Source organism: Anolis carolinensis, chromosome 4 (genome assembly GCF_035594765.1).
Source record: "Anolis carolinensis isolate JA03-04 chromosome 4, rAnoCar3.1.pri, whole genome shotgun sequence".
Taxonomy (NCBI): Eukaryota; Metazoa; Chordata; class Lepidosauria; order Squamata; family Dactyloidae; genus Anolis; species Anolis carolinensis.
Genome location: NC_085844.1, coordinates 63331911 through 63357307, shown reverse-complemented (window position 1 = coordinate 63357307; position 25397 = coordinate 63331911). Strand labels below are relative to the sequence as shown.

Genomic DNA, 25397 nt, shown 5'->3' with positions numbered 1-25397 from the left:
ATTCCTTTGAGGGAAAATTTAAAATTTTTGTTGTTCTTTTCGTGGAACGGGGCTCAAGAAGACTCCTCGTCGAATACAAGCGATTGTCCTGCCATCCGGCATTTGTGGTGGATACCTTTTTTTGTTATTACAGTATTTGAAAGGCGGTTGAAGCCTGAGCAAGCGTATGGCAAGCTGTGGGCGGAGCTGAGGTTGCTGATTGGCTGGAGATCCAGCCAATGGGTGCTCTTGGATGGGGAAACGGGATATAGGCGGTTTGGGCGAGCGGGAGAACGGAGGAGAGTTTTCTGGTGTTTGGAAGCGGTTTGGATGAAGGCCTGGCTGGTGTTCATTTAGTCCAAAGCATTGGAACCGTTGCTGAGCCATGGCCTTGGCCCCCGGAAAAGCCTCAGAGCTCAAGCAGATCATTCACCAGCAGCTGACCAAGGTGAGGAGAAGGAGGAACTGTCCACTGAAAGCCTTTATAGCAGGCATGGGCAAATCTCGGCCCTCCAGGTGTTTTAGACTTCAATTCCCACCGGTAAGCTGTTAGGAATGGTGGGAGTTGAAGTCCAAAATACCTGGAGGGCCCAAGTTTGCCCATGCATGCTTTATATTCCTTCTGTAATGCTTCAGGGGAGTTTAAAGTTCTCATAAGAAACTCAGGATGCATCTACAGTATTGAATTAATGCAGTATGTTGTCGAAGGCTTTCATGGCCAGAATCACTGGGTTGCTGTGAGTTTTCCGGGCTGTATGGCCATGTTCCAAAAGCATTCTCTCCTCATGTTTCGCCCACATCTATGGTAGACATCCTCAGAGGTTGGGAGGTCTCTTGGAAACTAGGCAAGTGGGGTTTATAGATCTTTGGTTCTCCAGATGTTTGGGGCTTCAGCTCCTACAACTCCTAACAGCTGGTAAACTGGGAGTTGAAGTTCAAAACAGCTGGAGAACCAAAGGTTGGGAACCACTGTTCTAGATGGTTGAATCTGTGGGTGCAGAGGCTGTACAACCTGCCAACCTAGCAGTTCAAAAACATGCAAATGTGAGTAAATAAATAGGTACCGCTTTGTTAGGAAAGGCGTAAGACGCTGTAAGCAGTCATGCTGGCCATACGACCAGGAGGTGACAACGCAGCCTCCTCAGCTTGGAAATGGTGAACAGCACCTCCCCCAGAGCCAGTGATGAGCACCGCCTCCAAAGCTGGAAATGAAAGGAGAAGCCTTTGCCATTGTTTGTGTGCCTTATTGTATTGTAACAAGGCACTGAATCTCCTGTATCTTTTTATGCTGTAATCTGCTCTGAGTTCCCACAGGGAGAAGAACGAAATATAAATAAATTGCATTATTATTACTATTAATATGATGATAGTGGAATTACAACATATTAGGAAAACTAGCAATCCCACTGAACTCCTATTGCTTATGAGCAGGAATAATGGAACCTGACTGTCTCTGGTTTAAATCGGGGTCTAAACAGTCAGCTATACACTGAGGCTGGTTTGCCTGCCTCCTGTTTATTCAGCTGGACCTTCATACCTGCACATTCTGCATTCTTGGATTCCAACATCCATGGTTTGAAAACACCCCCACCACCACCACCCCCAAATCCAAAAGGCAGACCTTGATTTTGCCATTTTATATAAGGAACACCGTTTCACTATGGCACTGTATATCATGGGACTTGAGCATCTTTGAATTTTGGTATCCACATGAGGACCTGGAACCAAACCCCAGCAGATACCAAAAGCCGACTGTATTGGCTTTTCTTCCCAAGTTAGGAGTCAGAGTAGTTTACAAAATATAAAAAATATATAAATTAAATGTATTGGTTTAAAGATTGAAATGTTACATTTAAAACAAATATACTGTCTATTGAATGTAAATTTTCCTTAAAAAAAAAAAAGAATAAAAGTAATGTACATGAAGGAAACAAGCTGGAGGATAGGCTTGGCTGCCCAAACGAAGTAACAGATAATGAAATTGAACCTTTCTATGGTTTCTCTCTTTTCTTTTCTTTTAGGAATAAAACAATGAATTAATACCCAAATATATGTGCATAACTTGAATCATTTATGAGCATATGGAAGAAACTGGCAATATTTTCCACTCATAGTTAATTATAAATGTAGCCAGAAAATTACACTGCCACATGCTCTGATCTGAAAGCTTCTATAATGATCTGGACTTTTGTTTAAAAAGTTGTGTTTACTTGGCAGTTTAAGGGGAAGTAATGCATACTCATTGTTTTTAACCTGATGTTTTAATTTTGTGTTGTGTTTTTTAACTTATTGTGTATATTTTTTATTGGTTTTTGTTTTTGTCCTTTGATGTTTTATATTTTATCATTGCTTGTATTTTGATTTTGTTGTAAGCCGCCCCGAGTCCCCTTCGGGGGAGATGGAGGCGGGATATAAATAAACTTATTATTATTATTATTTGTCATAAGGTAAATGATATTTTGAGCTGGAAGGAGAGAATGGAGAATTGTCAGATTCACGATTGGCTGAGTGATTGAATTGGATTTTAAAAGACTGGCTGTGTATGGTAGTGAGAAATGAATTAGTTAGCAATAGGACTAATAAGACTTTCATATTGCTACATTGCAAAATGAATGTAGTTTAACACTTTTTTAATGGCCATGTCTCAATTATATAGAATAATGGGAGTTACCGTTGGCAGAAAGTCTAAAGATCTTGTAAAACTGCAACTCCCGTGATTCCATAGCATGTTAACAAAAACGTTTCTTCATAGATGGATGTCCACAGCAGGGTTCGAGAAGTCCTTGCTGAGACTATTCGTGAAGAACTGGCACCTGAACATCAGCAACTATCCGAAGAACATCTAATGAAAGCCCTGATACGGAGAGGAATCATTGATGATGTTATGAAAGAACTCAGCTTTGTAACTGTGAGTAGTTGGAAGAAAACATTATCTGGAATGGTACCAGTGGTACAAAAATATTTATGATTGGATTCATTGTAGAACAGTGTTAATTTTAATAGGATCATAACTGTGTAGGTAAATTTCCTTGTTGTCATCTGCTGGAAGTTAGGGTGAGCTGGATGGATCTATCTGCTCCAGTGAATTGCCTTCACTTCTGAATCTTCCTCCATCCTCTACCTCATCCACTCACTCAAGGGATACGTTGCTGCATGATGGAAGAACATGAAATAGAATTTGGTTATAAGAAGAAAGCACTTACTTGACATCAAAATTCACTCAGTTCAAAGACAATCACACAAATAATACTTAAAATCGTGTCTGGCAATGGGGAGATATACTGTCATTTTAAGTTTGACCAAAAGGAGAAAATCACTTTGTGAGCTATCTTTCTACCTTTCTACCTAGGGATGTTGCAGCTCTGGATGCAGGATAAATCCCATGCTGGCTAACCATACTATGCAAGGTGTTTCAAAAAGATGGACCTGATTTGAAATTGCTATATCTCTGCAACTATGAAGTGCCCATAAATTATGTCTTGAGTTTCAAATTATTACTGTTAGAGGCCTCTCCTAGCACATAAACAGCCCTCCTAGAGTTAGTCATTTGCAAGATGGCAACACTGCAATGAGACAGTCTCCATTTGTGGAGTTATTTTTTAGGTTTGTTTCTGGATTGAAATGATTAATAAAGCTTGATAACTTATTAAAATGTATGCAACATTTTGTGTAATTGTAACATGTTGTCATTGTGAAATAAACTACTTTGAAATTGGGTCCATCATTTTGCAATACCCTGTAGATTAGAGGCTGTGTGGTATGAGAAATTACATTAGCAACAACCAATACAAGTACACAGATCACAGCCATATCAGTTCTGTGAATGGCATCATTCAGTGCAAGGTGTTACCAATTCTTCATATTATTCAAGTAGTCACACTGCCCAAACAATGACAAGCAGCCTGAGGAACTGTGTTATAGACTAGATGCTCTTTTCACAATTTTATTTCATAACACTGTGTCTTAGAGATTTTCTAATCTGTAAAATTTTAGGATTGCTTTCTTGTTTTTAACAATACTATTGCTGCACTAACTAAGAAAACTGACCTCATATAGATATGTATTTTTAAGGCCTGTTTCATATAGGTAAATATTACTTAAGCTATCTTATGGGTCATGGTTCATTGTTACATATTTTATTTGTATAATGTGAACTATTTCATTGAAGACTGATTTGGCATTTTCGGAATGTGTTCCTTGGAGTTAAAAAGACATCAGCATGTTTGTAAGGGTGTGTTGACTTGTGTGCTTATCTCTATATAATCCTAGGATATGAACAGTGGGGAAATAATTTCACCTCCAAAACCTTCAACACATTTCATTGATACACAACCAGCAGTGTTGAAAAAAAGTAGGTTATATACCATTTCTACAACATTTGATTTACTGCTTTTTAGATGCTTTAGAAGGTGCAAAGTAAGACAGTTTTGCCATTTCCCTTGTGATCGGTTTTCATAGTGGAGTTGATCTTAACTGGTGATCCTGTAATACATGAATAGGGAATCTGAGATTTTAGTCAAATGCAAATAAAATTATTTCTCTTTTATGTATTTTGTGAGGATCAAATAGGAAAGGAATCGTAATATTCACAATTACTTTTATGTAAACACTTTAAAGCACACTTACTAATTAGCCCTAACTATTAATGCAAAATATATTTGGTACAAACTGTGATTTTTTTTCTATTTATTGGTACTCTTTGCAGCAAATATTGACCCAACACGGAGGTATCTTTACCTTCAGGTTCTCGGTGGAAAAGCTTTTCTGGAACATCTGCAGGAACCTGAGCCTTTACCTGGTCAAACTTGTTCTACTTTCACCCTCTGTTTACATTTTCGAAATCAACGTTTCCGCTCTAAACCTGTGCCATGTGCCTGTGAACCAGATTTCAATGATGGCTTTCTACTTGAAGTATATAAGGATACCTTAGGTAAGGAAATCTGAAGCTTGAAAGGAATAATACTGGGTTCTTTTTTGGGGATATTAACATTCCTTTTATTTTTCTTTTGCATCTAGAAGTACTATCCTCACACAATTTTAACACTCATAAAGGTTTCATAGCCATTATCCAAATTGGCAAGATTTGTTTGTAATGGCTATTTTGCAGATTTTTGACCTCATTTTGAAAAAAAATAGTATGGTTTTCTTTTTGTAAACCACTTGGTTTACAAAAATTAAGCTCCTGCACACATTTTTGTTCCTTGTTTCGTCAGTATCATGTTATTCTCATCATGAGATAATACACTAATGATAAACCCAAAAATATGCAAATATAAGGAACATATTCCCATAATCTTGTGAGTTTGTTTGTATGGGATTGTCTTGAGGATTTTATAGGAATCATCTGTCTCCTGAAAATGGACAAAAAGGTTTTCTCCCCTTGTGCTGGTATTGGATTAATATTCTTGTCCACATTCGTATGGATTTAACAGTAGATTTTATACTTGCTGGAGTTGATATGGATCTCATATTTGCCTTCATAAAAGATAGACTCCACCTTCTGACTCTTCGTGAAACTGCAGCCATTTATCGTACTCATACCTGTATATATATTGGTTAAAACTCATGAAAATCCATGGAACCTGCTACGTAATAGACAAAAATTAGTGCTGTAATTTTGGATAGAAAGGATTCAGTAGGAAGTGAAGCGCTTACCTCTTTCTCCTTTAGCTGTTTCTCCACTCAAAATTTCTCTGTGTCTTAGCTGCTTTTCTTAGGCAATATTAACCAGCTCTGATAGTTTTTTTCTTGTAGATTTGATACATATGTAATATTTTGGACTCTTTAAGTCAGTTTTCAAAAGTTTAATGGCAATATGGTTGGGGATTTGACTAGGTTTTATTTTGATATATTGACAGGTGAAGGAAGTAAAATGGTAGATGCAACTACTATGCTCTCAATATGTGATCCAGTGCACATTGTCTTGATCAAAACAGATACAGCTGGTGAGACAACATTAGTTGCCTCTTACTTCTTAGAGTGGTGGTCTGTCCTAAGTGCAGAGAATAGGATAACAAATACTGCTGTTGAACTTCTGGGTGTAGGTAAGTTTTTTTTAAAAAAAAATTACTGGAAAGAATAACACTAGATTGAACTTTAAAAGAAAGATGGGAATAGTGAAATTGAAAGTTGGTTTCAAACAGTTTATTAAGCAATTTCAGCTGCAAAGTTCATCACTCATGAAAGAGGAAAAATATCACTCCAGGATTCAACTTCCAGCATGTTTTTTCCCTTGAAAGCCTGTTGCTTTCACAATAAAGTCTAGCTCTTTCCTTTCACCATTTTCTAGTAATCCATATTAATCTCATATAATTTAAAGTTCTGCTTTGGAAAACTGGCTCAGTATTCCTTGTAATTCAGATGAGATTATAAAGCAGCGGTTCTCAGCCTATTGGTTCCCAGGTGTTTTGGCCTACAACTCCCAGAAATCCCAGCCAGTTTACCAGCTGTTAGGATTTCTGGGAGTTGAAGGCAAAAACATCTGGGAACCCACAGGTTAAGAACCACTGCTATAAAGGAATGTGATTACCGCAGAGATATTATATTTCCTAAATTTAATTAGAAGAGAAAAATGTATATCTTTTGTGTGGTTTCTGAAAAACTGACCTATTAAAATGTCTACCTTTATTCTTATCAAACAAATATCTTTTGGTCCAAAGGTTCAGAATCAAAAATGTCAGTGGGAGTACTGAACATCAGACTCGAAATGTACCCAAAACTAAATAAGATACTTTCTCAAGAAATAGTCAGTACTCAAGTAAGTCTTAACATTGCAGGTGGGTGGGGGAACGATAAATTTTAACCTATAAATTTACTTTACATCTTTTAAAATGCAAATCAGATTGCTTTTATACTATTCAAAACAGTAAAAGTTCAAGTTTGTTACTGTAATTTGTAAAAGTTCTGCTGAAATACAGCTGTCTCCCCCTTTTTCTTAAAATGTGGTATTACAACAAATATGAAACATGGAATAACTGTGGTTCATGCATAGACATATTTTGTTTGGCGAATTAAAAGAACAAAATTTAATCTGCATTGGTTGCCTGTGCATCTTGTTCTGTTCTGCATCAACATTACCATCCTATACCTTATGTAATAGTAGCTTTCACCTGGAAAAGAGCCATCCTTAATCATTTTTGCTTGATGTATCCCATTCTGGAAGGTTAAATCTGAAACAAAATGTGTGCCTTTTTGGACAGGAAATATTATATCGCCCTGATACTTGCAATTTAATATTATTGCAACTGTAACTGCGATTTTGACAAAGACACTTGTCACCAAGCATTTTTTTTCAAAGTCTGGAACTGTTACAGGTTATTTTGGAGTATCTGTGCTACAAAATATTGTTGCTTGCAGTATCAAGATGTAATCTGTAACAATACATTTTAAAACATCTTGTCCATTGGGTTGCTGTGAGTTTTCCGGGCTGTCTGACCATGTTCCATAAGCATTCTCTCCTGACATTTTGCCCACATCTATGGCAGCCAATATATACTGTATATAATAACCCCACTTGTCTAGTTTCTAACAGACCTAACCTCTGAGGATGCCTGCCTTAGATGTGGGTGAAACATCAGGAGAGAATGCTTCTGGACCATGGTCATACAGCCCGGAAAACTCACAGCAACCCAGTGATTCTGGCCCTGAAAGCCTTCGACAACACATCAATTATTTTGTTTATTGTTGATATCACAAAGACCCATGTACAAATTATGTTTTAAACAGGCTTTTTCTTGAGTCAGACTGAATGAAATCCCTCAAGCTTTTCATCTTCTTTTTTAACAAAGCTTCCTTTCTTGAATCACCTTAAATTATTTCTTTAGATTAAATTCAAAATTAAGTAACTGAATTTTGTTTACATGGAGGAAAAGTCCTTGCCTTATTCCTCTCTGCATACCCCCCGTTTGCTCTGTGAATTTCCTCATCATATATGAAACCCTCTCTTCGAATAGGAGAGGTTGTGAGGAACTAAGACGCTAACTGCACATGTAGTGGGATTGTGTAGAGGTAAAATATTCTCAAATGAATTTTTTCCTGGAATATAATACAGTGGTTTTGTTTTTCAAAATACAGAATGGGTAAAGGGAATGGCAAATGCCTCACTGAAAAGAACGTTTCATCCTGACTAAAGGCTGCAGTGAAGCTGTTACTCAAGTCTTTCCTAGATCCCACCATTCTGAATAATTATTGGCCTATCCATACCATTCCATTTTTGGATAAGACTGTAGATCATCTGGTGACCTCCCAGTTCTAGGGGTTTCTGGGTGAAGCGGAGTATCTACATTCATTTCAGTCTGGTTTCAGATATAATTATGAGACAGACTTGGTCACTCGGTGGTTGACTTATGCAGAGATCTGGACAAGGGAAATATGTCCCTGCAGGTTCTACTGGACTGCAGGAGTTTTTGATATCATTGACCATAATATCACTGCCTCTCTGGGATGAGATACGCCTCTGGGTTGAACTCTGATCCTGGATTTCCAGGTTTGAATAATGATGAGCAGTGAGTTTGCATAGATAAAACTAGTGGGCCAGTTGCAACTGTTCTTTGAGACATACGATCTGGCTGCAGTTAAACATGTCTTCATTAAATCTCATTTGGACTCTACATAAGGCTCAAAGATGTTACAGGGTCTCTTAAATGTTTTATTTAAGAATAAATACCTTTGTAACCACTTTTGTTAGCAATGAAAATAAAAGACTTTACCTCTGAGACTACTTTGGAAAGATCTGTTGATAATGAAACTATCTCCTGTGTATTTTAAGACTCTGCAATGGATGTTACTTTAATGGGTTTACTTGATAATATGTAATATTGTCTGTCCCACTAATTGAATTTTTAATTCTTAGAGTACTGAACAATATAGCACAATATATATTGGTTTTCTTAAATTACAGCTTGCTTTAGAACGCCAGAAAACAGCAGAAAAAGAGCGGTTATTTCTTGTGTACGCTAAACAGTGGTGGAGGGAATACCTGCAGATCAGGACCTCGCACAACACAAGGCTGGTCAAAATCTTTGCACAGGTTTGTCAACTTTTATAATTTCTAGCTTCTCTGAAGGAAAAAAATGCAGCTACAGATATGTTGGCTGTTTATCCAGACTTCTCTCTGCTCTTGGACAGTAAGAAATCTTCCTTCCTTTGGCAACATGAAACAGACATATGTAACAGACAGCAACAGGAAGAGAAGGAGGCCCACATAGGCTGGGGACATGCAGGGCAGCTCGGGTAATGGTGGTAGAAACTTCCCCCGGGTGCTTTTCCTCCACCCAGACAACACTGATACCAGCTGGGGAGCATAAGGTTGAGGCAGCATCCCTGGTGGAATAGCTGGATGAGGAGATGATGATCCTGGCCACCATTGGCCCACAGGAGCTTGGAGGAGATGAGATGCTAGTGGAGAATAGAGACTCAAGAATAGTATCAACTGGACTTATGCGTTCCCATGAGTAAGTGCCTGGCACTTCCATGTTTGCCTTAACTGCAAGAGAAAGAGCCAGGGAAGCAAGCAGAGAAAGGCATGTATGGTGAGCAAGTGGACCAAAAGGTGGTGAGTTAACAGGGAGGCAAGGGAGTTCCCTGGGTCTACAGTGGTAGTGTTCCATCTATTCCACCACCACCCCGGATCAATTGCACTTGAAACAAAAAATATTGTCTATGCATTTGTGCAATTGAATCGTCCCTTATAATAAAGTAAGCAACAATATAATATATACTATCAATAGTAGTAACAATGGAGGGTTGGCTTTAGCACAGCTGGTTAAACATCAACTGTATTAAATCTTGTCAGTCAAAAAGCTGCCGGTTCGAAGCCGGGTCAAGGTGAACTCCTGGCCTTTAGCCCAGCTTCCAACCACCTAGCAGTTCGAAAGCAAGAAATGAGATTTAATAATTAGGTACCACTCATAAAAAAGCAGGGGAGATATGTTGAGGTGCCTAAAAAGAATGCTCTCGATTCAATCCAAAGGAGGAAGTTACAAATTAGCTCTTCAGCAGGGAGATGGAGTGACAACACTCCCCATGACTGGAATCGAGCACACCTTCCAAGATGCTGAAAAGATGGGGAAAGCCAATATATATACCTCTTATCTATGTATAATTGTCTGTCTAATGTGTATAAAATGGCATTGAATGTTTGCCACATATGTATGTTCTGTGATCCGCCCTGAGCCCTTTGGAATGAGAAGGGTGGAATAGAAATATTCTAAATAAATAAATAATAGTAGTAACAATAGTAGTAACAATAATAGTAATTTGATTAACTACCTCTCCTTATGGCTCGAAGCAGGGTACAACATGGTTAAAACAGTCAAATACCACACAGTTAAAATTTGTATATCAAAATACACACAACAAAGACCAATACCAATAAAAATAGTAAGCCCAGATGCAAGATTGATATGGAGTGATCTGATGGGGATTGTCACTATAGATTGTATGAGTTATATATTTTTGTTATTGAAAATCCTCACTTTAAAAATTATTTAAAATTTTATTCCTTTAACTTATAGAAACCATGGTACTTTCTATTACAGGAAGGTATTTTAAAAATGTTATCTTTATATTTTTATATGCTTAGGATGAGAATGGCATAAACAGACCAGTGTGCTCCTATGTTAGGCCACTTCGAGCTGGCCGTATCCTGGATACCCCCAGGCAAGCAGCAAGATTTGTCAGTGTGCTCGGTTATGAAAGAGCTCCTGTTATTGGTGGGGGAAATAGTAAGCAAGAACAATGGTGTACTCTTCTGGCTTTTTTGTGTAGAAACAAGGTAAGATTATTAGATGTTTTAATATAATATTTTATTTAGTTGGTGTTGATTATTGTTTCAAAACTATTTGAAAGGTGGCTGCTTGTATTTTTACTTCAGTGTGTACATAAACTGAGTGGAATGATCCAGTGCTGACTTTGAAAATTAAGCCACATAAATGACTTTCAGATGGTTGGAGTATCTAAAATGTTCAAGTAGGGATCAACACCCAGTCACGAATGTTATGAAATATAAATCCTATTGTACAGAAGCCATATAAGATAATTTTGGTAGCAGTGAAAGGTGGAGGATTCTTAACATTTGTATAATGCAGATGCATTATACTCTTTAAATATACTTCTACATTCTACATTCAAATAATGTTCATCTTTTTGGTCACGAACAAAATAAAATATAGCACATTTTTTGCTTTGCTTTTGTAGAATTTAGCACTAGGGTGGTTACTTTCCTTTCTTATTATGAACTGAAACCCTATGTTAGTCCTAATTAGAATAGAAGTACAGAATTGAAATAAATGAAATTACTAGTCACCACTTTAAAATTTCATTCATCTGTTTTTAAACAATTATAGCACTTTGATAGCACTTCATTTAAGTCAATTTTTCTGACTAACTTTCTAATATATCCTCAATTGGTGTGTCACCTATTTAGGGCGATTGCGAAGATCATGCTAACCTTTTATGCAGTCTTCTGCTAGGTTTTGGGCTTGAAGCTTTTGTCTGTGTTGGAACAAAAGCTAAAGGAGTTCCTCACACGTGGGTTATGACTTATGGGATTGATGGAGTGGTCACTTTCTGGGAGAGTTTGACAGGACATAGGTAAGTAAACAACTTACAAAGTTAAATTATGGCATATGTTAGGAATTCTCAGATATATGTTTTATGATAAAGTGTGTGCAGTTCACTGCAGATATATCGTTCACCAATTTTATGTAAATTCAGCAAAATGATTAGCTTACTTTAATAGCATCTTTTGTTTTTCGATGTTCATTGAGTAGAGCCATGCTATATCATATGGCTTATGCCATTGGCAACTCCCAAATGTACATTTTAGCTGTATTTTGATCTTAAAATGACGGTGGGGGTGAAAAACATTCAAAATGGCAATTCCATTGGAAAAAATGCTGAAAAACAGCTTACCACTGTACTGTAAAACATACCATATAATTATTTTCATTTCTCCACACATTTTTGGTTTCCCAATAGGCCAAGACCAGTCTTCAGCACAGTTGCTCACATTTTATCTAAAACTGACTTGGAATCTGAATACAAATTTGCTGAAATGGCATATACTAATTTGCTGTGCAAACTAAGTCATAGTCTCACATTAGAAGGCAGCTATTCAGCAACATTACACATTTAACTCTTGATCATGTGAATGTATCTTTTAGGGCTGGATTCATGCTTTAAAAGGGAGATGAAAGGTGCATTCCTCAAGTTCATTTTCAGTCTGTTCAGCATAGTTGAGTAATGCCTGCTGAGTAATGCCTACTGTATAATGCCTATACAGTGTTCCCTCGCTAATCCGCGGTTCGGGTTCCGCAGATTCGCTGAATCGCGGATTTTTCCATCCAGCCTGCCCTCCCTTTGCAGGCACAAAAGGGCCCGGTTTGAGTCATGTGACCCGGCCCGCGCTTCCTCCTCAGCCGCCTGCAGGCAGCGCCAATAGGCGCTGCCTGCACCTCATCGCCCCAGGAACAACAAGGAAGACAGAACAGTATATTTAAAGAGGAAAAGAGGGAGGGAGGGAGGGAGGGAGGCTATATTTATTGAAATAAATATAGTGCCGCTATAACGTGGTTTTCCACTTTTTGCGGGCAGGCCTGGAACCTAACCCCCGCGAAAAGTGAGGGGACACTGTATAAACTAAAAGTAGATTTGATATTTTTTATTTTTTGACTTTATGTTAAAAGAAAATATGTAGTATTTTAATATATATATATATTATATGTTACTCTTTAGGTATATTCACAATCCTATTAAGCCTGATGACCCTCCAATTATTGAACAGCCCAAGCCAGCATATCCTTACCGAACCATAGGTTGCCTCTTCAATCACCAAAGGTTTCTGGCCAACTGCCAGCCTTCCGATGCTGTAGAAGTCTGTGCCTTCGATTTGCATGATGAATCCAAATGGAAACCAATGAGTGGAGAAGCCATCAAATCAGTGTGTTCTCCAGGAGCCACAACTGCACTTCCACCTTTTCCTCCACTCTGTGCTTCAGTAATAGATGCTGCAGCAGCAAGCAATGAACTGGAATTGCAACTTAGAATATTAGTAGCAGAACACAGGAAGGTATATATCATTATCCATTTGTGCTCCACTTAGTTCGTGTTTTGTCTTCAAATAAAGAAGTTACCACGAAAGACAGGTTAGATATTTAAAAAAATAGCTTATTTACTTTTCCCCCCTTGTTACTCAGGTTATTGACCATTGGTTTTATATTAATGTGCAAAATAATCTAAAATGGCTTTGTGTATAGTTAGGCCCTCAATGGGCTGCAGAACACTCCTGGTGTGGGTTTGGGGAACTTTTAGGGAAGTACTGTATATACTTGAGTATAAGCAGACCCGAATATAAGCCGAAGCACCTAATTTTACCACAAAAAACTGGGATAACTTATTGACCTGAGTATAAGCCAAGGGTGGGAAATGAACTAGCTACTGGTAAATTAAAAAAAAATAGATACCAATAAAATTACATTAATTGAGGCATCAATAGGTTAAATAATGTATATATATGGACATAGATACACAGGTACATGGATCTATATGTATATAGGATTTGCAAAGACCTGCAAACATATGAGGGGAAAATTCATGTATAAAATTAATGTAGATAGATAGATAAGTACATAGGGATTACAAATGCATGCAGGGGGTTAATGCCTATATATCTGTAAGAGAGTTTAACAAATATTTAAGGGGGAAATGCTTTTATAAGATTAATGGATAAATATTTTTCTTCTTCCAGTCTTGCAAGGGCATCTTTCCCTTTTCAAAACATTACTTTGGTTAAGAGCGAGGGAGGCTTTGGAAAACACACTGATGGGGGGCCGGGGGGGGGGGGGGGGGTAAGAGAGGAATATATCATATAGTGCAAGCAATGGCCTCCAGGTTCTGTTGCCTGGCCTTGATTCCATTATAAGCTGAGGGAGGCTGGAAAAACGCGGCTTATCTTCGAGTATATGTGGTAGTTTAGGCTTGTTTGGCAGTTTTACCAAAAAGGTTTTTCAAGATAATAGCTCAAGGGCTATGGAACAGGAAACTAGAAAGTTTAAATTTCTCCACCACTGAATTACACTCTGCCTTTTCCTGTTAAGGATAGTGGAATAAAATGGCTGAGAATGTCCATCTTAAGTGCTGTAGGTAAAGAACTTTGGGGTGAGAGGAGTGGAATATAAATAAATCCTGTAAATGCTGTGAATAAACTGCTACAGTGCAGTACCTGATAATATGAAGTGGAAAAAATGTTTAGGCAAAACATTTATGCTGAATCATATTATTTTAATTTATTTAAGCCATGAGGACTGGATTAGTAAAACCTGAAATAGCATATTATGGACAGGATGTTGTAAGAGAAGAATCAAAAATTATCTTCTTTTTCTCTGTAGCATAATGAATGCATACACACTCCAGATAGCCTTTGCAGGGCTGGGGGACCCCAGCATCCATTCTGGGCAGTAGAGGAGACTACGGATACATTACACTGCAGAATCAATGCAGTTTGACATCACTTTAATGGCCATTGCTTAGTGCTGTGGAATCATGGGAGCTGTAATTTGGTGAGACGGCAGCATTTTTGGGCAGAGAAGTCTAAAGACTTTGTAAAACTACAGCTCCTATGACTCCATAGCATTGAACCATGGTAGTTAAAACAGGGGTGAACTACACTGTAAATATACCTTCTTGTCAGAGGGAGGAGAGAAGAGAAGGAAGTTCTGAAAGCTTTGGATCTAGACTCTTATCTTCAGTTGTTCTTGATTGTGACATCTGTAATCTTCCAAATGGTAACAAACATTGCTTTGTCTGGCTTATGTTAATGTATTTAATCACATGAATGTTGTGATGCCATTGGAATTTCCACAGTCTTTTCCTCCTTTCGGTCATCTTAAAGCAGAATTGGAATTTGTGTATTTTTGTTGCACTGGATAAAACATTTCTTTACAAAGCATGCGTCTTTTATACTGCACATTTGTTTTGCTGTGTGTGCCCCCTATTCAGAAAATTTCGCCTCACTTTCTGTATCTGACAATTGGGTTATGAAAATTTTGGGTTGTCATGGAAACAAGCATTGGTGATAAAGCTTCAGTGGAGACACCTTTTCCACATGATAACTCTTCCAGGAGTGAATTACCCTTCTTCTCACTTCCTGTTGTCTCACCCTGTTTGCAACTAAGAGGCGGATGTAAGTCAGATGTTTGCCTCTCAGGGATTGCCTGTAGACTCTCCTGTGTGAAAGGATGGTCTGTTAGACAGAAAGTGCTGGTCTCTTTTGTTTCTTTGAGCATTTTGAGCATATGGGTTTTAAGTTCCAAACATTTTATTTTGTCATTTGTTTTTATTCAACCTTGTAACTTTTAAAAATTAAAATACATCAGTTTTTGTAGGAAAAGAAGAAATCTATTGGAATAATTCATACAGACGGAGATAGCAAGTCTGCAGTAGTTCCTAGAATTACACAATAATCTGTACATTGGGGGAGGAGGAAAGAAATTACTTCTTAAAAATGTGTAACCCTATTGTCGTTCCCTGATATTAATATTTGGCAGCAAATAATAGCTTTTTGGCTGAAGACATTGCTTTGTAATAACTGTTGGCATCTTGCTCTAATTCATTTTTGATATTTACTCACTGCCCATATATTTGTTCCTTCCCCCACCCCACCCCCCTCACAAATGTTAGCCAAGGAGCATTATAAATACGTTGATCCTATTTTTTGTGTTTTTCATATGATTCAACATACAGGATCTTGGTTTAGCAACAGTTTGGGACGACCAGCTCTCTTATCTTTTGTCACCAGCCTTGGCAGCCTATGAACTCGAACGTACCACAGGCGTTTCTTCTGGAAATGAAGAGTTTCAAGATGCTATCAGGAGAGCAGTCCCTGATGGCCACACATTCAAAGGGTTTCCTATCCATTTTGTGTACAAAAATGCAAGAAGAGCATTTGCGGCATGTCTTCGGTAAAACATCTCTGTCAGTTCTTTTATCTTTCCATTAAAAGTAAAACCACCATCAACTACCCACATTCACTGGGGATAAGGACACAAGACCCCTGTGAAAGTGAAAAACTGAATGAAGAAAATTGCTGGGTTTTTCTACCGGAAGTTGATCAGAGTCATACTGGAGCAACTAGAGAGAATGAATTCATGAATTAAAAATCCACAAAAATCAAATCTCAAATGTGGAAGGATGACATAAAAATAATAAATACTCGCATTTAGAAGTACAGTAGAGTCTCACTTATCCAAGCTAAACGGGCCGGAAGAAGCTTGGATAAGCGAATATCTTGGTTAATAAGGAGGGATTAAGGAAAAGCCTATTAAACATCAAATTAAGTTATGATTTTACAAATGAAGCACCAAAACATCATGTTATACAACAACTTTGACAAAAAAGTAGTTCAATATGTAGTAATGTTATGTTGTAATTACTGTATTTATGAATTTAGCACCAAAATATCATGATATATTGAAAATATTGACTACAAAAATGGCTTGGATTATCCAGAGGCTTGGATAAGCGAGGCTTGGATAAGTGAGACTCTACTGTATTACTAAATTATAAGTAGAATTGCCTTCCTAGAAGGCCCCATGACACAAAACTCTGCTTGTAAATAATGTGTACAGTGAGCACGCATCTTCTATCAAAGGAAAAGGGGGCTTGAAATAATCCATTTTTCAGTATTATGCAGTTACATTATGGTGGCCCTGATACTTGCAGAAATTGTAAACCCTGTTTTAGTGCAATAAAACATATATGAGATTGAAGAACAGTAATCATTTGTGTTTCTGTTTCTTCAAATAGGTCTCCTTTCTGTGAAGAAATACTGTGTTGTCGAGGGGACCAAGTGCGGCTTGCAGTTCGTGTCCGAGTATTCACATACCCTGAATCTGCGTGTGCTGTTTGGATCATGTTTGCTTGCAAATATCGTTGTGTACTCTAAGAAATCATCACTCAAATGTTTCGATGAATTATTTTTAAGACAGGCAAAGTCCCAAAGACTCAGGCTCAAATACAGCTCTGTGCAGTACTGATGGATGACTCATATCCTATATCTGAACACAATAATTTGGAAGTAAATCGCATTGATTTCAATGGGATTTATTTGTAAGTGCTGGAGATTTATACATTACTGTGTCTATTTGAAGGCAATGCTGAAATAGTACTGAAGAACATAATGGTGTGCTTTCGATAAACAGATACAATAATGAGTGTGGCTGGGTGATTCTGTCTAATGTATCATGAAACAAGTGGGTATAAAATGTAATTAATATATTATAAATATATGTATTTATTTTTAAAATTATTTTACTAAAATACGTAATTAAAAAGACAGACTTCTGGAAGTTTAAATTGACATCCAATCTTCAGTGTTTCATAACTTACAACTGTAGTTTTTTAAAAATATTTTCAGTTGTATTAAAATTAGGAAACCTGAAAGAACACACTGCATCTTTTTTCTTTGAAAATGTACTTAGAAAAGAAAAAAGGTGTTGGACTCCCAGAATACATGATCACATTTTAATAGTTCTTCTGCATCTTTACTAAGTAAAATACACTTTGAAATGCCATATATTTTGCTACCTGTGAAGCTGTGGGTAATAACATCTTGTGATATGTATATTTGTGTAGTAAAGAACTTTTTACCACTGTAGCTAGTGAATTCATTCCAGCTGTAGGTATCTGCAGCTAAAATGGGAAATATTTTCACGTTTACACCCTGAAAATGTTGCACTGAGGTGCAAAATAATCTGTTGAACAGAGTAAGTTGAGGGACGAGGGCTCCCCAAAATAGACAGAAGAATATTTCAAAAGTCAAGTTTTCAGTTTGCAGTGGGCAGGTTCTGGATTCAACTTACTGTATTGATGCTTATGATGTGACACCACAAATGTTCTTAGTATTAGGAAGATTACAACCTTAGTTTATGTACAGTCCTCCCCATCACATGTAGATGTGTTTTGTCCATTACAGCATAATGAACTCAGGGCTTTATATGTGTCAATACTTAATTACCGAATTAATTCTATTTTATCTTACACACATGCATTTCATGGTAATGTAATGGTAATGTATTACGAATATCAAATATCTACAGACAAATCACTTTTTCCTCCCACATTCACCATTTAGTCTGCAGGAACGGTTTTAATGCCTACTCAGCAGAGGAAAAATACCTTCACTTGCCTTTTAGGTTAAACTATTGTGTATCCTTTCTGTTATGTCTATTACAACCGGAATGCCGTCTGCTGTAGATGGCACAGCAGAATGGTACAGTTCTTACTAGATGCAAACTTCAGCCCTCCAGGTGTTTTTGACTTCAACTCCCACATTTCCTAACAGCTGGTAAGCTGGCTAGGATTTCTGGGAGTTAAAGTCCAAAACACCTGGAGGACCGAAGTTTGCCCATGCCTGTTAGAATCATGTCTGGGATCTTTCAAAGCAGTTCACAGCAACCCATTTCTCCTATCTTCCATTATTTATCTGCAACCGTAACACCTTACTCCATTTTGTAAATATAATATTAACAACAATAATAAAATCTCCACTCTAAAGCAGTTTTCTCAATGTAATTATTTCCCCGAGCACCTATATTGTTTTACTTATCCCTCTTTGTCAGTTGGATATCTCTTTCAAACTCCCTAGGGCCAAAACAGGGCAGAGCCATGTGCTGTGCTGTTTGGAGGCACTTCACTATTTAAATTGGGGTTTCAGACATTAATTTTCCTATCTGTATAATCTCTAATAATAATAATAATAAAAAAAACGTTATTTGTATTCCGCGCTATCTTCCCAAGGGGACTCAGGGCAGATTCCAACATACAATGGCAAACATTCAATGCCTCTGTAAACAAACCAATACTGACATAAAATCCCAGCTAAACCCCGCATATGAAAATAACATTAAAACCTAATATCAAATTAAAGCCTAACATCAGTAAATTAAAGCCTAACATCAGTAAATTAAATTACATGTAGTCAACCAAAATTATATAATAACATAAAATCCAAACAAACATCCACATTAATTTACAACAGTCAACTAGAGTTCACAGTGTGGGTTGGCTATGTGGTCAAACAATTATCATTGGGCTGGCGTGGACCAGGAAGGTCCAAATAAGATATAGTTCTCAGCCAGAGGCCTGGCAGTGATCTCTCATTATCTAATCTTCCTCCTCTTCATATGCTAGTGAGCATAAATAAGTCTTCAGTTGTTTTTTTGAAGGAGAAAAGGGAGGGGGTCAGATTTATTTCTTTAGAGAGGGAGTTCCGGAGAAGGCCCTCTCTCTCGTTCCCACCAGCCGTACTTGAGATGGGGGTGGGACTGAGAGCAGGGCCTCCTCTGCTGACTGCAGTGCCCAGGCTGGTTTGTAAGGGGAGATGTGTTCGGACAAATAGCTTGGACCTAAGCCATTAAGGGCTTTAAAGGTAATGATCAGCACTTTGTATTTAGCCTAGAAGCAGACCAGTAGCCAGTGGAGCTGCTGCAACAGGGGAGTTGATCTCTCCCTGTACGGGGCTCCCACCATTGTGCACAAAATCTCCTTTCAAAACAGTCGAAGGAAGATGTCTTATCTTTCTTCTTTCTACCACCTCAAGATGATAGAAGATGTAGCTATGTGGTTTCCGCAAAGTGTGTTCCGCAAATCTTCTATCATCTTTTGTTGCCTTTCACAAAAATGTGTAGGTTGCAAGCATAAACTTATGAAGCTGACTTGCAGAGTTTTGGACCATAGGTTCTCGGTGCTATCGCCTGGATTAGCATTCTCAGCCCTGTTACAAAATATTTTGTTGAGCTGGATATGCCATGCTTTTTTGTATGCAAAGCATGCCATCTACGTTTAGCAAGAAGTTCTCACCTAGCAGCCAACCATGGTGATGCAGTCAAGGAATTCTGGCCAGAATATGCAGGGTGGGATGAATAGCCAGTCAAGTAACAAAATGAAATGGAACAGTTTTTAAAGAACATTGAGGAAAACAAAGTGAAAGAGAGAGAACATCCAGCATCAACCTTGGATTCTTCATGATCTTTGCTGTATTAAGAACTGTGTGAGATATAAAACAGATATTTTAAGGCATAACTATTGAACAAATAAGGATTGGCAATTAATACATATCAAAGTATGCTCTACCCAACTAGTTGGTTGCTTTGATATTTTCAAGCAGAGAAAATATCTATAAGCGGAAGGAAACTTGAGTGTTAAGTTTTTCTCCAGCTTATTCAAATAGTTTGACAATATAACTAAAAACACATATTTTTCCATTTGAACTCATAACAATACAAGCAATAAGGCTTGAATGGCTGCAGAGGGGACTTTGCTTCTGTCACCATTGCTTGATTCCAATATATCAAAATCGCCCTAGGAATAGCAGTGGGAACAAATAAACTGTAGTTTGGAACAGAAACATTTCTTGCATAATGGCAAATCATGCATTGGAGGGTGATATGCGCCCCTACTTTGCTCAAGCTGGCACCAGTTGCAAATGCCAGACAGTTGCCAGGGGATTAAAACTGAAGACTTCCGGCATGCAAAGCTGATGTTTGCATGCAAAGCAGTACTGGAAATAGAATTCGAGAACCTGTACTCTTAGAAGGAAAGGGATGAGAGGTTCCTATTAATTTAGAATGAATTATCAAGGCCATAATAACTATAGCTTTCCTCTTGGCAAATTGCCACAGGGAATGCATTGGTGATTAATGGATTTTATTCCCTGGGGAAACGCCAGACCTTCCTGTCTGAGCTCACTGCTATTCTATTCAACCTCCAACACATTTTTTAAGATCCCAGTTGCTGAGTTTGACAAATTGACAATTCTTGGTTTTTTTAAAGATAAGACTTTTTTTTAAAAAAAGGGAACCATTTATGGACTCTTAGATAATATAACGATGCAATACTCTGGCTATGGCTACTAGTAATTATAGTAGGATTCTTTGGCTGGATCTGTAATGGTGGATTTGTTTTCCTTTATTCTAGTTTGGACGGAGGGGTGCTCATATTCTTTTTGTGTTCATGTTTGTTTACGTTCCTTGTACAGTGTTCCCTCACTACTTCGTGGTTCACTTTTCGCGGATTCGCTGTTTTGCGGTTTTTCAATAAACTCTAAAAGACTATTATAAATCATAACAAATTACAATTTACAGCCTAAGGAAGGGAGGAAGGAGAAGCCAAAGGGAGAGAAAAGCAGCCCAAGCGGCAACGGGGGGAGAAGAAGGCGATTTATCAACACACGATTGGTTGATAAAGACTTAAAATAGTGTATAACTACTAAAATAATGTATAAATATTAAAATAAATATAGTGTCCCTACTTCACGGATTTTCACTTATTGCGGGTGGTCCTGGAACCTAACCCAAGCAATAAGTAAGGAAACACTGTATTAGCATTATGTTTTAGTTTTAGGATCAGTTACATACTTTTTCTAGTTTTTGTTATATTCATTTGCTGTTCTTTTTCTTTCTTATTTTTTCTATACAATTGGCCCTCTGTATCCACAAATCCTGTTTCTATGCATTCATGGCTTGAACATATGCAAACCATTTTGCGTATTATGTAAGGGATATCAATTTACAATGCCATTTTGTATAATGAGCATTCACAGCTATGAAGGTCCTACTATATATGTCTGTTTTTGCTTTAGTTATACAGTACACTTTCAGTTAACCAGCAACCATGAGGATTGGTAAATACTAGGTAAATGCAGTCTCTGATTGCTTGAGAGTTACACCTAACTAATACTATACCCTATACTATGCCCTACTAAAAACTCTGTATGGACTTAATATTGGAATGCAGTGATTCAAAGCAAATAAAGGCAAACCTAACGTGAACTTACATTTCTGCTAAAATTGCTTTTATTATTATTTAAAATATTACTTCTTTGTTTTTTTCTGACCAGTGGCTTAGTGAGTAGATCACAAGCTAAACATGAGTCAACAGGGTGATGCAGCAGGTTAAAAGCCAATGTGATTCTAGGTTGTATCAAAGTATAGTGCCGAGACCGGGAGACATGATAGCCATGTTTAAATATGTGAAAGGGTGTCATAAGGAAGTAGGAGCAGTCTTGTTTTCTGCTGCCCTGGAAACTAGGACTCTGAGTAATGGGTTCAAATTACAGGAGAGGAGATTCAACCTGAACATTAGGAAAAACTTCATGACTGTAAGAGGTGTTCAGCAGTGGAACTCACTGCCTCAAAGTGTGGTGGAAGCTCCTTCCTTAGAAGTTTTTTTTAGCAGGGCCTGGATGGCCATCTGTCAGGGGAACTTTGTGCTTTTCCTTCATGGCAGAGGGTTGGACTAGATGGCCCATGTGGTCTCTTCCAACTCGATTATTCTAGGATTCTGTTCTGCTTTGGCAAAGCTTCACCTGGAATAATACCACGTATTTGTATATATATATATGTTTATGTATATAAGTGTATGTGTATATGTGTATGTATATATGTGTGTGTGTGTGTGTGTGTATATATATATATATATATATATATATATATATGCACATTTATATTTCTTATCCATCTTTCCCTGCATAATATTCTTGAGATGGGTTACAGCACAATTTGAAAACATGAAGATAGCAAAAATTCAACAAATGTACATATTTCTACAATGTATACAAACACACACACACACAGAGGTAAAGGTTCCCCTGACATGAAGTTTAGTCATGTCCAAGTGGGGGTTGGCGCTCATCTCCATTTCTAAGCCAAAGAGACAGCGTTGTCCATAGGCACCTCCAAGGTCATGTGGCCGGCATGAGTGCATGACTGCATGGAGCGCCGTTACCTTTCCTCTAGAGTGGTACCAATTGATCTACTCACATTTGCATGTTTTCGAACTGCTAGGTTGGCAGAAGCTGGGGCTAACAGCAGGAGCTCACTCCGCTCCCTGGATTCAAACTGCCGACCTTTCAGTCAGCAAGTTCAGCAGCTCAGTTGTTTATAGGTATATGTATATATATGCTCTCTGGGAGTGTGGTTAATCTATTTTAGAAAAGCATGACCTTTTAGAGATCATAACCTTTTAGAGAATGGCATTTATAGCCTTTTAGAGAAGAACCAAAAACCTGTTTGAGTAGAATATTTTCAAGTGATATACAACTAAATGTAATATGCAAGGCAATTGGCTTCAGTTGTTAGACTGAATAACTTGTCTCTGATCTGTTAGGAAAAAGATAATATGCAAGTGCATAAAAATAGCAGTTCTTCAGAAGTGTTTTCAGTACCCAAAAATATCTACAACTTGTTTTATGTTATGCTCTCAAGAGACAAAATAAAGTAGACTTTGGTAAAAATAACATATTTGGTTTACTGGGTTGCTGTGAGTTTTCTGGGCTGTATGGCCATGTCCCATAATTATTTTTTCCTGACATTTCGCCTGCATCTATAATAATAATAATAATAATAATAATAATAATAATAATAATAATAATAATAAAACTTTATTTATACCCCGCCACCATCTCCCCAATGGGGACTCGGGGCGGCTTACATGGGGCCATGCCCAAGACAATACAATATAACCATAACATAATACAATTAAATAATACATTACATAAAATAAACAGTACAACATAAGATCGAAACAGCAATATAACAAGAGCGGGCCGCATGAACACTACATTTAAAAACTAGATTAAAAATTAAAACTCTGGGTGAGAAAGGGATCAGAATAAAAACCTCGAGGGACGGGACATCAGATAGTGAACCAGTCTAGAGGATAAATATTGGGGGGGAGTAGCATAGAACAGTTACTCTCCGAAAGCACACCGGAAGAGCCATGTTTTTAAATCTTTCCTGAAGGCTAAAAGGGTGGGGGCTTGCCTGATTTCAATGGGCAGCGAGTTCCACAAGCGAGGGGCCACCGCAGACATGGCAAACATCCTCAGAGAGTTGTGAGGTATGTTGGAAACTAGGCAAGTGGGGTTTATATGCTGAGACTGGAGTGGCCCATCCACCTGTTTTTATACAGATTTTAATTATCCATATCTATACAGATTATCTATCTATCTATCTATCTATCTATCTATCTATCTATCTATCTATCTATACAGATAGATAGATAGATAGATAGATAGATAGATAGATAGATAGACAGACAGACAGACAGACAGACAGACAGACAGACAATGAAAGATCACTAATGGGCCCCTGGCTGAGACCTATAACATATTTGGACCTTCTTAGTCCATGCCAGTCCAGTGACCATAATTTAAGTACACAACCAACCACACTGTTTTTGTGAACTCTAGTTGGCTTTTGTAAATTAATGTGGATGTTTGTTTAGATTTTATGTTATTATATAATTTTGTTTGACTATGTGCAATTTAATTTATTGATGTTAGATTTAATTTACTGATGTTAGATTTAATTTACTGATGTTAGGCTTTAATTGGATGCTTAGGTTTTAATGCTATTTTCATATCAGGGCTTTTTCTGGGATTTTATGCCAGCATTTGTTTGTTATGGAGGCATAACAAACAATGTATGTTGTATGTTGGAATCTGCCCTGAGTCCCCTTGGGGAGATAGGGCGGAATACAAATAAAGTTTTTATTATTATTATTATTCTATCTAATTGTACTATCAATTATGCCTGACTGATTTATATCTTTTAGCCAAAGCTGTTTAATATGTTTGAATTGTATATGTAAATGTTTTAATTTTATGATCGCACATGGCACTCAATGTTTGAATGCTTGTTCTTGGAAGCCGCCCTGCATCCCTCTGGGGAGAGAGGGTGGGTTAAAAATAAAGTTCATAATGATGATGATATATCTGTGGAATTGCCAGGGTGGGAGAAAGAACTCTTGTCTGTTTGAGGCAGGTTTGTTTATTTATTTATCATGTCAGAAGTGAACCGAGGGTACAAATTGTAATGTATTTGAAAACAGTTTTTAAAAAACTGGTGTTGCTGTAAAAAGGTCCTCTGTAGTGCATGTGGCAGGGCTCAGGCTGCATTGTAGTAAGTGGTCTGTGGTTTGCTCTTCTCCACACTCACATGTTGTGGACTCCACTTTGTGGCCCCATTTCTTAAGGTTAGCTCTGCATTTCGTGGCGCCAGAGCGCAGTCTGTTCAGTGCTTTCCAAGTCACCCAGTCTTCTGTGTGCCCAGGAGGGAGTGTCTCATCCGGCGTCAGTCACTGATTGAGGTTCCGGGTTTTAGCCTGCCACTTTTGGACTCTCGCTTGCTGAGGTGTTTAAGGCAGGTGCAAATATTTCAATTGGCCAGCTTGATTAGCATTGAATAGCCTTGCAGCTTCAAAGGCTGGCTGCTTCCCTTCTGGGGGAATCCTTTGTTGGGGGCGTTAGCTGGCCCTGATTGATTAATGTCTGGAATTCTTCTGTTTTCTGAATGTTGTTTTTTATCTACTGTCCTGATTTTGGAGTTTTTTTTAAAAAAAAAACACTGGTAGCCAGATTT

General features: G+C 37.8%; 1 protein-coding gene across 2 annotated transcripts; it reads left to right on the top strand.

Annotated features, from left to right (window-relative positions):
• Positions 1–5: 5 nt before the first annotated feature.
• On the top strand, positions 6–17632 carry cep76 (centrosomal protein 76). Of its 2 annotated transcripts, none has more exons than XM_008108708.3 (12): positions 6–427; positions 2732–2887; positions 4249–4330; positions 4685–4909; positions 5916–6023; positions 6639–6736; positions 8879–9007; positions 10562–10753; positions 11405–11571; positions 12715–13048; positions 15721–15938; positions 16783–17632. In XM_008108708.3, exons 1-12 carry the CDS (start codon positions 365–367, stop codon positions 16919–16921), a joined length of 1911 nt encoding a protein of 636 aa, XP_008106915.2. In that variant the 5' UTR covers positions 6–364; the 3' UTR covers positions 16922–17632. The 2 variants fall into 2 exon arrangements, with proteins under 2 accessions (XP_008106915.2, XP_003219767.2); XM_003219719.4 differs by having other exon boundaries at positions 5838–6023.
• Positions 17633–25397: the final 7765 nt, after the last annotated feature.

Coding starts and splice junctions, on each gene's coding strand:
- cep76 (XM_003219719.4), top strand. CDS start 365: ATGGCCTTGGCCCCCGGAAAAGCCTCAGAGCTCAAGCAGATCATTCAC. Junction 2,888..4,248: donor AAGAACTCAGCTTTGTAACT/GTGAGTAGTTGG, acceptor ATATAATCCTAG/GATATGAACAGTGGGGAAAT. Junction 6,024..6,638: donor TGTTGAACTTCTGGGTGTAG/GTAAGTTTTTTT, acceptor TTTGGTCCAAAG/GTTCAGAATCAAAAATGTCA.